Genomic DNA, 12,483 nt, shown 5'->3' with positions numbered 1-12,483 from the left:
GTTTGTCTTATTTTGAAGGTCGTCCCGAGTGAAGCTGGGGACATGGGCCCAAGTGGACTGTCAGAGTATGTAGTGGACGCAAAAAACAGTGATGTGGAGGACATTAAGGAACCCTCGGAACCACTAATAATCAGGGACATTGTTAAAGACGGCCTCCGAAAAGATCCTAGAAATAGAACAGATGAGGACATTGGTGAGTTTATGTGAAATGGAGATTGGAAACCAGATATAACTTTGAAAGAACAGATAAATTATTGAAGGTGTTTTGAGACTGTTTCTATTGTTATATTGTGGAGGCAATGATCTGTACATAGTATTATAACATCTGGTTCACTAATATCCTTTAGGGAAGGAGATCTGCTGTCCTTATCTGGTCTGGCCAACATGTGACTCCTCGAAGGTCGCCCCGAGTGAAGCTGGGGACATGGGCCTGAGTGGACTGTCAGAGACTGTAGTGGACACAACAAATAATGAGGTGGAAGTCATTAAGGGACCCTCGGAACCACTAAGAATCAGGGACATTGTCAGAGATGGCCACCGAAAAGATCCTATAAATCAAACAGATAAGGATATTGGTGAGTTTGTGTGAAATGGAGATTGGAAACCAGATATAAATTTGAAAGAACAGATAAATTATTGAAGGTGTTTTGAGACTCTTTCTATTGTTATATTGTGGAGGCAATGATCTGTACATAGAATTATAACATCTGGTTCACTGATATCCTTTAGGGAAGGAGATCTGCTGTCCTTATCTGGTCTGGCCGACATGTGACTCCTCGAAGGTCGCCCCGAGTGAAGCTGGGGACACGGGCCTGAGTGGACTGTCAGAGACTGTAGTGGACACAACAAATAATGAGGTGGAAGACATTAAGGGACCCTCGGAACCACTAAGAATCAGGGACATTGTCAGAGATGGCCACCAAAAAGATCCTATAAATCAAACAGATAAGGATATTGGTGAGTTTGTGTGAAATGGAGATTGGAAACCAGATATAAATTTGAAAGAACAGATAAATTATTGAAGGTGTTTTGAGACTCTTTCTCTTGTTATATTGTGGAGGCAATGATCTGTACATAGTATTATAACATCTGGTTCACTAATATCCTTTAGGGAAGGAGATCTGCTGTCCTTATCTGGTCTGGCCAACATGTGACTCCTCGAAGGTCGCCCCGAGTGAAGCTGGGGACATGGGCCTGAGTGGACTGTCAGAGACTGTAGTGGACACAACAAATGATGAGGTGGAAGACATTAAGGGACCCTCGGAACCACTAAGAATCAGGGACATTGTCAGAGATGGCCACCGAAAAGATCCTATAAATCAAACAGATAAGGATATTGGTGAGTTTGTGTGAAATAGAGAATAGGCAACCAGATCTAAATTTGAATGAACAGATAAATTATTTAAAGCATTTTGAGAGTCTCTGTATTGTTATATTGTGGAGGCAATGATCTGTACATAGAATTATAACACCTGGTTCACTAATATCCTTTAGGGAAGGCGTTCTGCTGTCCTTATCTGGTCTGGCCAACATGTGACTCCTCGAAGGTCGCCCCGAGTGAAGCTGGGGACACGGGCCTGAGTGGACTGTCAGAGACTGTAGTGGACACAACAAATAATGAGGTGGAAGACATTAAGGGACCCTCGGAACCACTAATAATCAGGGACATTGTCAGAGATGGCCACCAAAAAGATCCTATAAATCAAACGGATAAGGATATTGGTGAGTTTGTGTGAAATGGATATTGACAACCTGGTCTAAATTTGAAAGAATGGATCAATTATTGAAGGTATTTTGAGAGTCTCGCTATTGTTATATTGTGGAGGCAATGATCTGTATATAGAATTGTAACATCTGGTTCACTATTGTCCTTTAGGGATGGAGATCTGCTGTCCTTATCTGGTCTGGCCGACATGTGACTTCTGGAAGGTTGTCTCGAGTGAAGCTGGGGACATGGACCCGAGTGGACTGTCAGAGACTGTAGAGGACACGACAAATAATGATGTGGAGGATATTAAGGGACCTTCGGAACCACTAAGAATCAAGGACATTGTCAGAGACTGCCTTCGAAAAGATCCTCGAAATCGAACAGATGAAGATATTGGTGAGTTTGTGTGAAACTGCGATAGACAACCAGATCTAAATTTGAAAAAAAGGATACATTCATGAAGGTACTTTGATGCTCTTATATTGTGGAGGCAATGATGTGTACATAGAATTATCACATCTGCTTCACTAAAGTCCTTAGGGAAGGAAATCCACAGTCCATACCTGGTCCTGGCCTACATGTGACCCACGGCAATGTGGTTGACTGTTAACTGCCCTCTGAAAGGCCCAGCACACCACTCAATTGTCCAAGGCAATTAGGGATGGGCAACAAATGCTGGCCTTGCCAACAATGCCCACATCTCGTGAAAGAGTGAAAAAACACATGCCCAGTCCCAATACATACTTTGTGAAATGTGTATCTCACATGAGCAATACACAGAAAACAAATGTAAAATGAATTTCCTTAAAATAGTTTTTTTGTGGTTAAATCGATGCCACAGTAAACACAATCTGGTTTTATGTATGGTTTGGGAAGAAAGTTATGAAATTGTGTGTGGTGTGATGTCATGCATTCAGTATATATCAATGTAATGAGTTTCCTGCTATGTAATTTTCTAGTATATTTTTATTTTATCCTGTGTCTGTGTGGTGCATTAATGTCCAGAAAGATTTAATAACTGATGAACATATCAGAAGTATATTCCAGTATTTCTTGACTCTCTTGATTTAATCTAAGAGGAATTATTTACTGCAGGAGAGACAACATTATTTATTATACTGCATTACGACCAAGGTGGGAGGAGTGCATTGTTAATTCAGTCCCACTTCTCCACAGGTCACAACATATATTTAAATTTTCCCACTTACCAAAACAATCAGATACTTTATTTCCCCCCAGAATAAAGCACACCAACCAGGTTTCTTTAATAAGCAACAAAATTATCAGTTTATTATAAACCAAGTTTCAACCAGTAATGAAGCAGAACACAGTGCTTTTATATTTTATTCATGGGATGTGGATGTTGCTGGCAAGGCCAGTATTTATTGCCCATCCCTAATTGCCCTTGAAAAGGTGGTGGCGAGCCACCTTTTTGAACTGCTTAAATCCGTGTGGTACTCCCACAGTGCTGTTAGGGAGGGAGTTCCAGGATTTTGATGTTGAATAAATAGTGATATATTTTCAAGTCAGGATGGTGTGTGATTTGGAGGGGAATTTGGAGGTGATAGTGTTCCCATGCATTTGCGGTCCTTGTATTTCTACATGAAAGAAGTTGCAGATTTGGGAGGTGCCGTCGAAGAAGCCAAGGTGGGTTGCTGCAGTGCATCTTGTAGATGGTACCCACTGCAGGCAGTGTTGGAGGGAGTGGATGTTTACAATGGTGGATGGGGTACCAATCAAGTAGGCTGCTTTGTCCTGGATGGTGTTGAGCTTCTTGAGTGTTGCTGGAACTGCAGTCATCCAGGCCAGTGGAATGTACTGTATCACACTCCTGATTTGTGCCTTGTAGATGGGAGACAGGCACTGGGGAGTCAGGAAGTTAGTCACTCATCACAGAATACCCAGCCTCTGACCTGCCTCTCGTAGCCCAGTATTTATATGGCTGTTAAAGGTCAGTATCTGGTCAGTGATGACCCCATGTTGTTACTGGTGAGGAATTCAATAATGGTAATGTTGTTAAAAGGAGGGTGCAAGAGCAGAGGGTCCTGGGTATATATGTGCATAAGTCACTGAAGGTGGCAGGACAGGTTGAGAGCATACAGTATCCTGGGCTTTATTAATAGGGGCAAAGAGTACAAGAGCAAGGCAGTTATGTTGAACTTGTATAAGACACTAGTTCGGCGTCAGCTGGAGTATTGCAGATGTGGGCACTGCACTTTAGGAAAGATGTGAGGGCAGTGGAGAGCTTACAGAAAAAATTCAGGAGAATGGTTCCAGGGATGAGGAACGTCAGTTCTGAAGATAGATTGGAGAAGTTGGGATTGTTTTCTTTGGAGATGAGAAGGCTGAGAAGAAATTTGATTCAAAATTATGAGGGGTCTAAACAGAGTAGATAGGGAAAAACTGTTCCCACTCATGAAAGGTTTGAGAATGAGAGAACACAGATTTAAAGTGATTGACAAAATAAGCAAAAGTGACATGAGGAAAAACTTCTTCATGCAGCGAGTGGTTAGGATCTGGAATCCACTGTGTGAGAGTATGGTTGAGGCAGGTTCAACTGAGGCATTCAAAAGGGAATTAGACTGTTATCTGAAAAGGACGAATGTGCAGAGTTATGGGGAAAAAGCAGGGGAATGGCATTAGCTGATGTGCTCATTTGGAGAGCTGGTGCAGACACAATGGGCCGAATGGTCTCCTTCTGCGGTGTAATAATTCTGTGATTCTGTGAAAAGCATGGGAATTCTCCCTGGTTTCCTAGCCAATATTTATCCCTCAATCAACAGCACTGAAAGAAAATTATCCGGTCATCATCACATTGATGTTTGTGGGAATGTGCAAATTGGCTGTGGTATTTCCTACATAACAATAATGACTAAACTTCAGAAGTACTTCATTGGCTGTAAAGCAGGGGTACTCAATATTGTTGCTTGTGAGCCCCCCTTCCATGTTATAAAATTTCCACGGATGCAGTGCAATGCAAAACAAGTACTTTTATTGTATAAAAATAGTTATATGATTATATATTACTTTGTTTTAATAATGTGAAACTTGTTCCTGGTGCTGAGTCAACAATTCTGTCAAGATTTGGAGGTATCTTAAACAAGCAGACATGCTTCTCATGCTTAATGTTCATCCTGGCTCGATTATGCTTAAGTGAGTGGACTGTCACTCTGAGGTGGGTAGACTGTCACTCTAAGGTCTGTAGACTACCACTGGAGCTAATAGAATGCTGCTGAAACCAGCTTTTTCTTCTCGTCTTGCATGTCACGAACGAGACAAGAGGAACGTGCCTGCTGAGACTAGGTGCTTAGATTAGATTAGAGATACAGCACTGAAACAGGCCCTTCGGCCCACCGAGTCTGTGCCGACCATCAACCACCCATTTATACTAATCCTGCACTAATCCCATATTCCTACCAAACATCCCCACCTGTCCCTATATTTCCCTACCACCTACCTATACTAGTGACAATTTATAATGGCCAATTTACCTACCAACCTGCAAGTCTTTTGGCTTGTGGGAGGAAACCGGAGCACCCGGAGAAAACCCACGTAGACACAGGGAGAACTTGCTGTCTCCTTGACCAATGACATACGTGTGGGCTGCATTTTTTTACACCCTATACCCACCCTGACCTCTCTGTCCTCAGCCTCCTACACTGTTCCAATGAAGCTCAGTGAAAGCTTGAGGCACAGCATCTCATCTTTTGATTGGACACTTTACAGCCTGACCTGCTGAGTTATTTCCAGCTTTTTTCAGTTCTTATTTCAGATTTACAGCATCTGCAGTATTTTGTGAAATAAAAAAATATATGATTTGTTAATATGAACATATTAACATCTGTAAGTTCACAATATCTTAGTCCGGGGTGGCACAGTGGCGCAGTGATTAGCACCACAGCCTCACACCTCCAGCAACCCAGGTTCAGTTCGGGGTACTGCCTAAGCAGAGTTTGCAAATTCTCTCTGTAACCACCTGGGTTTCCACTGGGTGCTCTGGCTTCCTCCTATAGCCAAAGACTTGCAGGTTGATAGGTAAATTGGTCATGGTAAATTGCTCCTAGTGTAGGTAGGTGGTAGGAGAATTGTGGGGATGTGGTATGGGATTAATGTAGGATTAGTATAAATGGGTGGTTGATGGTTGGCACAGACTCGGTGGGCCGAAGGGCCTGTTTCAGTGCTCTCTCTCTCTATGACTCCTCTGCACCAGACAATTGGTTTCGTCCTGTGTGGACCTGCATACAGGAACAATGGGCTGAATTTTGCACAGGAGGTGGGGCTCCCTGCTGGTAAGATCCCAGCAGCAGTGGGAGGAGGCCCTTAATTGGCTGTTAATAGGCCACTTAACGACCTCAATTGGCCTCTGGATGGGGAGCCTGTCATTGGCCTATCCCACCCCCGGGAAGGTTGCTTGGCGACGGGGAGGCAGTGGGCCCTCCACTCTCCACCACCCATTGCGATTCTCCATGCCATCCCCCGCCTCAGGGGCGCCCATAAAATCCCGGCCAATGTGTGCGCTGATTCCAAAAGGGATTGTGTGAGATGAATGAGATGAGCTGCCCAAATAGTTGCTCAGTCTTTCTGTTTCCACAAGTCTAATTTAATTTTTTTGTTTTTACATGCAGAACAATTGTTGGAATTCATGCAACAGCTCCCAGCTTTTTCCAACCTGCCGATATCAATTAAAAGAGAGCTTTGTACTATGATGGTTTTTCAAGTGGTGAATCGGGCAGGCAATCTAATACTCAATATTGGTGAAGAGGTGCGTATCTTCAAATCAGTTAGCTGAATTTTGATCTCTGTTTTAATGTGCACAGATTTCCTTACACAATATAAATTTGAAACTCCATTTGCTCTGGTTAAACATATCCCACTTGCTTCATCAACTGTAGGAGAAGTGTTATTTGTCACCTCAACAAGATACATGTTGATGATTTTGCTGAATTTGATGTGCAACTTCAGATAACATTCTGAGTTAATTTTGAACATGAGCATTATAGCAAATTAACTGAAGTTTCAAATGATTAGTTGATCCATGTGAATCTATTTCCTTTCTAGTTGCAAAACAAGGCATACATTTTCTTTACACAACTAATGATGAATAAAAAATACTGTAACAAAATGTAGAACTATAGAACATATTCCAGATAAAATAGAAAATGCTAAACTATTTTTGGTACAAAACAACTACTGCAGGCCTCAAATGAACAGTTTCTAAATGCATTAGAAACCTTTTAGTGACTATTTTATCTTGTGGTTGCAGTAACCTATGATTTGAAAGCTGTTTTTCTATTCTATGGAAGCAGTAAAATAGTTTTTTTTTTCTGATGTGGTCTACCAGTTATTGTCGTTGAGAAAATAGGTGAAATTCTGAATTGATTGATACTGTGTATTACAAGTATTTTGTAAGCATTGCTGTTATGACAGTATGGGTTCAAAAAATCAAACACAAACTTGAAGTTAAATTGAACGTTATAATAGATTTCATCTTATAAATCTACATGTGTGCCATCTGAGATGTTGGATATCACATTACCCAAAACAGTGTATCAACAAGCAACTCACCAAGGCTCTTTCGACAGCACATTCCAAACCCTCGAACTCTTATCACACAGAATGACAAGGGCAGCAGATGCATGGGAACCCCACCACCTGCAAGCTCACCTCCAAGTCACACACCATCCTGACTTGGAGCTATATCGCCATTCCTTCACTGTTGTGGGGTCAAAATCCTGGAACTCCCTTCCTTCCAGTACTCTGGATGTACCTATAATCCAGGGACTGCAGCAGTTCAGGAAGGCAGCTCACCACCACCTTCTCAAGGGCAATTAGGGATGGGCAATAAATTATAGCTTCCTAACTTTCTGATTTCAATGCTCTGTAATATTGTACGAACAAAGAGGTTCATTATTCAAAAGTCTTTAAAGAGTAAAATGCAGTATTGGAACATGCTTTATGCTAGCCTGTTTAAAGTTGACATTTTTAGTTGTAGGATTGCTAATGCCACTAAAAATGGCCAAGTAAGAACATATATATAACTTTTTAAAGTGACTTTTATTTCAAGTGGAGTGGAACTTGTACAATCCACTAGGACTGATATTTTGCTGCAAGATGGGTTGAACAAATTACAACTGTGCAAAGTTCTGCCCTCTTTGCATTTCTTGGACAATTCATGATAAAGGACACGCATGCCAGATTCAGTTAATGTATACGTCGGTCTAGCTGGTCAAAATAAGATGCTGTCTCTGTTAATTATTACATATAATGGAAGAACAAGTGGCCTTTGCAGAGTGATGGACAACCTGCTGCCAAACCTTTGTCACTGTTGCGTGGAACTTGACTGTTTTGATGTATGCAACAACAGTTTGGAGGCCACAGCTGCGGCCTCTAACTATCACCGGGAAGGGTTGCCCTACCAGGTTCATGATCAGGCATCTGTGACTTTTTAAAAAATAAAAATAACTTCCCTCCAATTGTGCCTCACTGTCTCCATGTTCACATTTGCAGCTCCCACCTCAGCCAGTGGGGCTGCCAATCTCTGAGTGCTAGAGGGCCTCCCATTGGCTGTCCAGCAACGGGTGTTTGCCCGCCATCTCTGATTAGATGGCGAGCCTGCTCCCTGCCCTTTAGTTGCCTGGATCATTGAAGATTGCAGTGGGTGTATCTAAAGCACGTTGTGTGGGCCCTGGACTCAGAACGAGTCCCATTTTCCAGTTCGAGAACCCTGTTGAAAATCTAGCCTTAGGGGTGTTCCTCTGTTCTGGTTTATGGTGTGGATGAGTTACAGATATCTCTGTGATCAGGGTCATTTCTCCAGTACTTTACTCACCTGATTTATATCTCAGTCAACATTGGGTGCAATACTGAAAAAGAACTTTTCTACATATTCCACATGTATTCTGATGATACCCAGCTCTAGCTCACTACCACCTCTCTCGAGCTCTCCACTGTCTCTGACTTGTCACACTACTACTGACATCCAGTATTAAATGAGCAGAAATTTCTTCCAACTAGATATTCGAAGACCAAAGCCATTGGCTTCAGTGCCTGCCACAAACTCCGTTCCCTTACCACCTATTCCATCTCCATCTGTTCAAACTGTTCACAACATATGTGTCCTATTAAACTCAGAGCTGAACATCTTACTATGTATCCTGTGCTGTAATTTTCTTTGTTCATGCTGCAGCTGTACAGGCCTTTAGTTTGGCCACACTTAGAATATTGCATGCAATTCTGATCGCCACACCACCAGAAGGACGTGGAGGCTTTGGAGAGGGTACAGAAGAGGTTTACCAGGATGTTGCCTGGTCTGGAGGGCATTAGCTATGAGGAGAGGTTGGATAAACTCGGATTGTTTTCACTGGAACGACAGAGGTGGAGGGGCGACATGATAGAGGTTTACAAAGTTATGAGTGGCATGGACAGAGTGGATAGTCAGAAGCTTTTTCCCAGGGTGGAAGAGTCAGTGACGAGGGGGATTGGTTTAAGGTGAGAGGGGCAAAGTTTAGAGGGGATTTGCGAGGCAAGTTCTTTACACAGAGGGTGGTGAGTGCCTGGAACTTGCTGCCGGGGGAGGTGGTGGAAGCAGGTACGATGGCGACGTTTAAGAGGCATCTTGACATATACATGAATAGGATGGGAATAGAGGGATACGGTCCCCGGAAGTGCAGAAGGTTTTAGTTTAGGCAGGCATCAAGATCGGCGCAGGCTTGGAGGGCCGAATGGCCTGTTCCTGTGCTGTACTGTTCTTTGTTCTTTGTATCTGCTCCAACACCAAGACTACCTATTTGCACCTTGGTAACAGCACCAGACTCCACCCCTGCCTCAGCTCATCTGCTGCTCAAGCCCTCATCCATGCCTTTGCAACCTTCAGACTTGACTATTCCAGTGGTCTCTGGCCCAGCCTCCCATCTTCAACAAAACAAAAACAAATACTGTGGATGTTGGAAATCTGAGAAAAAAATAGTAAATTTTGGAAATACTCAGCAGGTCAGGCAGCAACTCTGGAGATAGAAACAGAGTTAACATTTCAGGTCGATGACCTTTCATCTTCAACCTTGTATAAAACTCTGCTGTTTATATCCTAACTTGCACCAAGTCCTGTTCACCAATCCCCGACCTACTTTGGCCCCAGTCCAGCAACACCTCAATTTTAAAATGCTGATCCTTATCTTCAAATCTTTCCATGAGCTCATCCTTGCTCTGAAAACCCATCCAGCCCTCCAACCCTTTGAGGTCTCTGCACATCTCCAATTCTGCCCTCTTGCACACCCTGCTTTTAATGACTTGCCCTTTGTGGCCGTCTCTTCGGCTGCCTTGATCCAAAGGTCTAGAATTCCTTCCCTAAACATCTCTGCCTCTCTACCACTCTCTTCTCCTTTAAGATGCTCCTTAAAATCTACCTCTTTTCTGTGCCAGTATCTCCTTATGTGGCTTGGTGGCAAGTTTTGCTTGATAATGCTCCTGTGAAGCCCATTGGGATATTTCTCTATATTAAAACAGCTATATAGTTGCTTCATCAGTTCTGATGAAGGGGTCACTGACCTGAAACGTTAACTCTGCTTCTCTCTCCACAGATACTGCCAGACCTGCTGAGTATTTCCCGCATTTCTTGTTTTTATTTCAGATTTCCAGCATCTGCAGTATTTTGCTTTTACATGGTTGCTTCTTGTTATTGAAATGTGTTTCATACCAGCTGCTATTGAGGGTGAACGACTTAAAATATGATAGTGTAACTGTTTATATTTGACTTTACTTCTAATTTCCCCCGACTCACATCATTTTCCAGTGATAAAGGTCAGCATGCAGCCTGCAGCCCACTGTCCGCTTGCTCCAACAATGCTCTTGATCTGACTGTCACGCATTTCTTTGTGTTATCTCAAGCAACACAACGAGGTTCATGGATTACAGTTTCTTGAAGATCTCTGGAAAGTTTATTAACAGCTAAAACTAACAGACACAATACAGAACAAACTACAGAATCTTTGTCCAGAGTGCAGCAGTGCATAGTGACTATGGCTTCTAGTCACATGACTACATCCTGGTACTTAGCTCATTAGCTTACTGAGTTCTTAAAGTGGCATCACTCTTAAAAAGATCATACAACACTGACTACATGAGTAGCCTTTAAATTTTTTACTCCTTTGCTTTTCACTCTCATCTGGGCCTTCTGCCTGTTTCGCTTTGTCTCATTAATGCAGTATCATGAGCTTGAATTCCCCAGCATCCATTTGTATTATGACACAGTACATGCCGCATCGTTCAATCAGCATTAGTTTTTTTAGGTGTTATTTTTAATGGGGTCAAAATAAAACATCTCAGAATTAAATAGAAGAAAGTGTTCTCACATGTGTTAAAAGGATTTCAAAGCAGTTCACATTCAATAGATAATTTTAAAAGGCATTAACTGTTACATAGGCAAATGAAGCCATCATAAAAAATGATCAGACATTGTTTGAGGGAGATATGTTTGATCGGATCCTGGAAGAGCTGCTGCCGTTCTTGGAATAGTACCATGGAATGTTTAGCAAGCACTGGAACGGGGTAAGCTGATGGCACCTCAGTTTAATGTCTTTTCTGTTGGATGACATCTGTGACAATGCAGAACTCTCTCTACACACTGGAACATTGGTCTGAGTTAGGAGCACTACCTCCTTTTATAAGGTTTCAAAACACAATCACTGACCAAGGGATGTGATTATGTCCATGTAAGTCAAGCTGACACACAACTTCTATATACCACATTTAAATTTTAAAAGAAAAACAAATATTGTGTTTTTTTGAGTAGAATCCATTAGTAATGAAAGTGTTTTTGCTGCTTTAATTTCTTGCGTTGTAGTTTGATTCTTGGGCTGTCATTTTAAATAGTTCTGTAGAAGTCACATATTTTGATGGAAGGCTGGAAATGTTGTGCATGGGCAATAGCTTTGGTGTCTCTCCTACTTTGGAGAGAGGTTACACGAGGAGGGTGATGAAAACTAAGATTGATGACTGTCAGGTAATTACATTTATTTTACAGCAAGTATTATCTGAGCTTTGCATGTGAAAAACAAATGAGAGTTTTATGTTTATCATCTGATATTAAAGGAAAATTTTGAATTAATGATATTTAACGGCAAGGTGTGTTCACAACTGAATAGAAAGTTTTATTCCACTGTTGTCTACAGTAATTTCTATTAACTGTAAGTCCAACAACTTTCTGTCATGACATTTCACCAAGTGTGGTTTCAATAGATTTTGTATTTAGCCACTGAATATGTAATTGATCCTATTTTGGTGGAACAATTAATTCAGTCACTTCAACTGTCTGAATTGTATAAGATATCTTTTTTGTGAAACAAATTCAATTTTCAGTAGCTAAGAATGAGTGTTCATAACAGAATTGAAATATTAAAATATATTTTTAAAAATTCATTCATGGGATGTGGGCATCACTGGCTAGGCCAGCATTTATTGCCCATCCCTAATTGCCCTTGTGAAGGTGGTGGTGAGCTGTCTTCTTGAACTGCTGCAGTCCATGTCAGGTAGGTACACCCATAGTGCTGTTAGGGAGGGAGTTCCAGGATTTTGCCCCAGCAACGGTGCAGGAACGGTGATATAGTTCCAAGTCAGGATGATGTGTGGCTTGGAGGGGAACTTGCAGGTGGTGGTGTTCCCATGCATTTACCGCCCTTGTCCTTCTATGTGGTAGCGGTCACAGGTTTGGATGGTGCTGTCGAAAGAGCCTCAGTGCATTGCTGCAGTGCATCTTGTTGATGATATACACTGCTACCACT

The 12,483-nt window shown here is 42.0% G+C and overlaps 1 protein-coding gene across 1 annotated transcript in view; it reads left to right on the top strand.

The window, feature by feature from the left end:
* The first annotated feature begins 1,944 nt into the window (after positions 1-1,944).
* LOC137356075 (rap guanine nucleotide exchange factor 2-like) overlaps positions 1,945-12,483 on the top strand; it is a 179,701-nt gene continuing 169,162 nt past the window's right edge. Inside the window, exons 1-3 of the mRNA XM_068021904.1 lie at positions 1,945-2,104; positions 6,334-6,470; positions 11,547-11,705. Of these exons, the coding sequence (XP_067878005.1) occupies positions 1,954-2,104; positions 6,334-6,470; positions 11,547-11,705 (447 nt within the window). The 5' untranslated portion in view covers positions 1,945-1,953. The remainder of the gene's footprint in view (positions 2,105-6,333; positions 6,471-11,546; positions 11,706-12,483) is intronic.

The sequence above is a fragment of the Heterodontus francisci genome, chromosome 1 (assembly GCF_036365525.1).
Source record: "Heterodontus francisci isolate sHetFra1 chromosome 1, sHetFra1.hap1, whole genome shotgun sequence".
NCBI lineage: Eukaryota > Metazoa > Chordata > Chondrichthyes > Heterodontiformes > Heterodontidae > Heterodontus > Heterodontus francisci.
The sequence above is the reverse complement of the archived record's forward strand: the minus strand, read 5'-3'. Positions and strand labels throughout refer to the sequence as shown.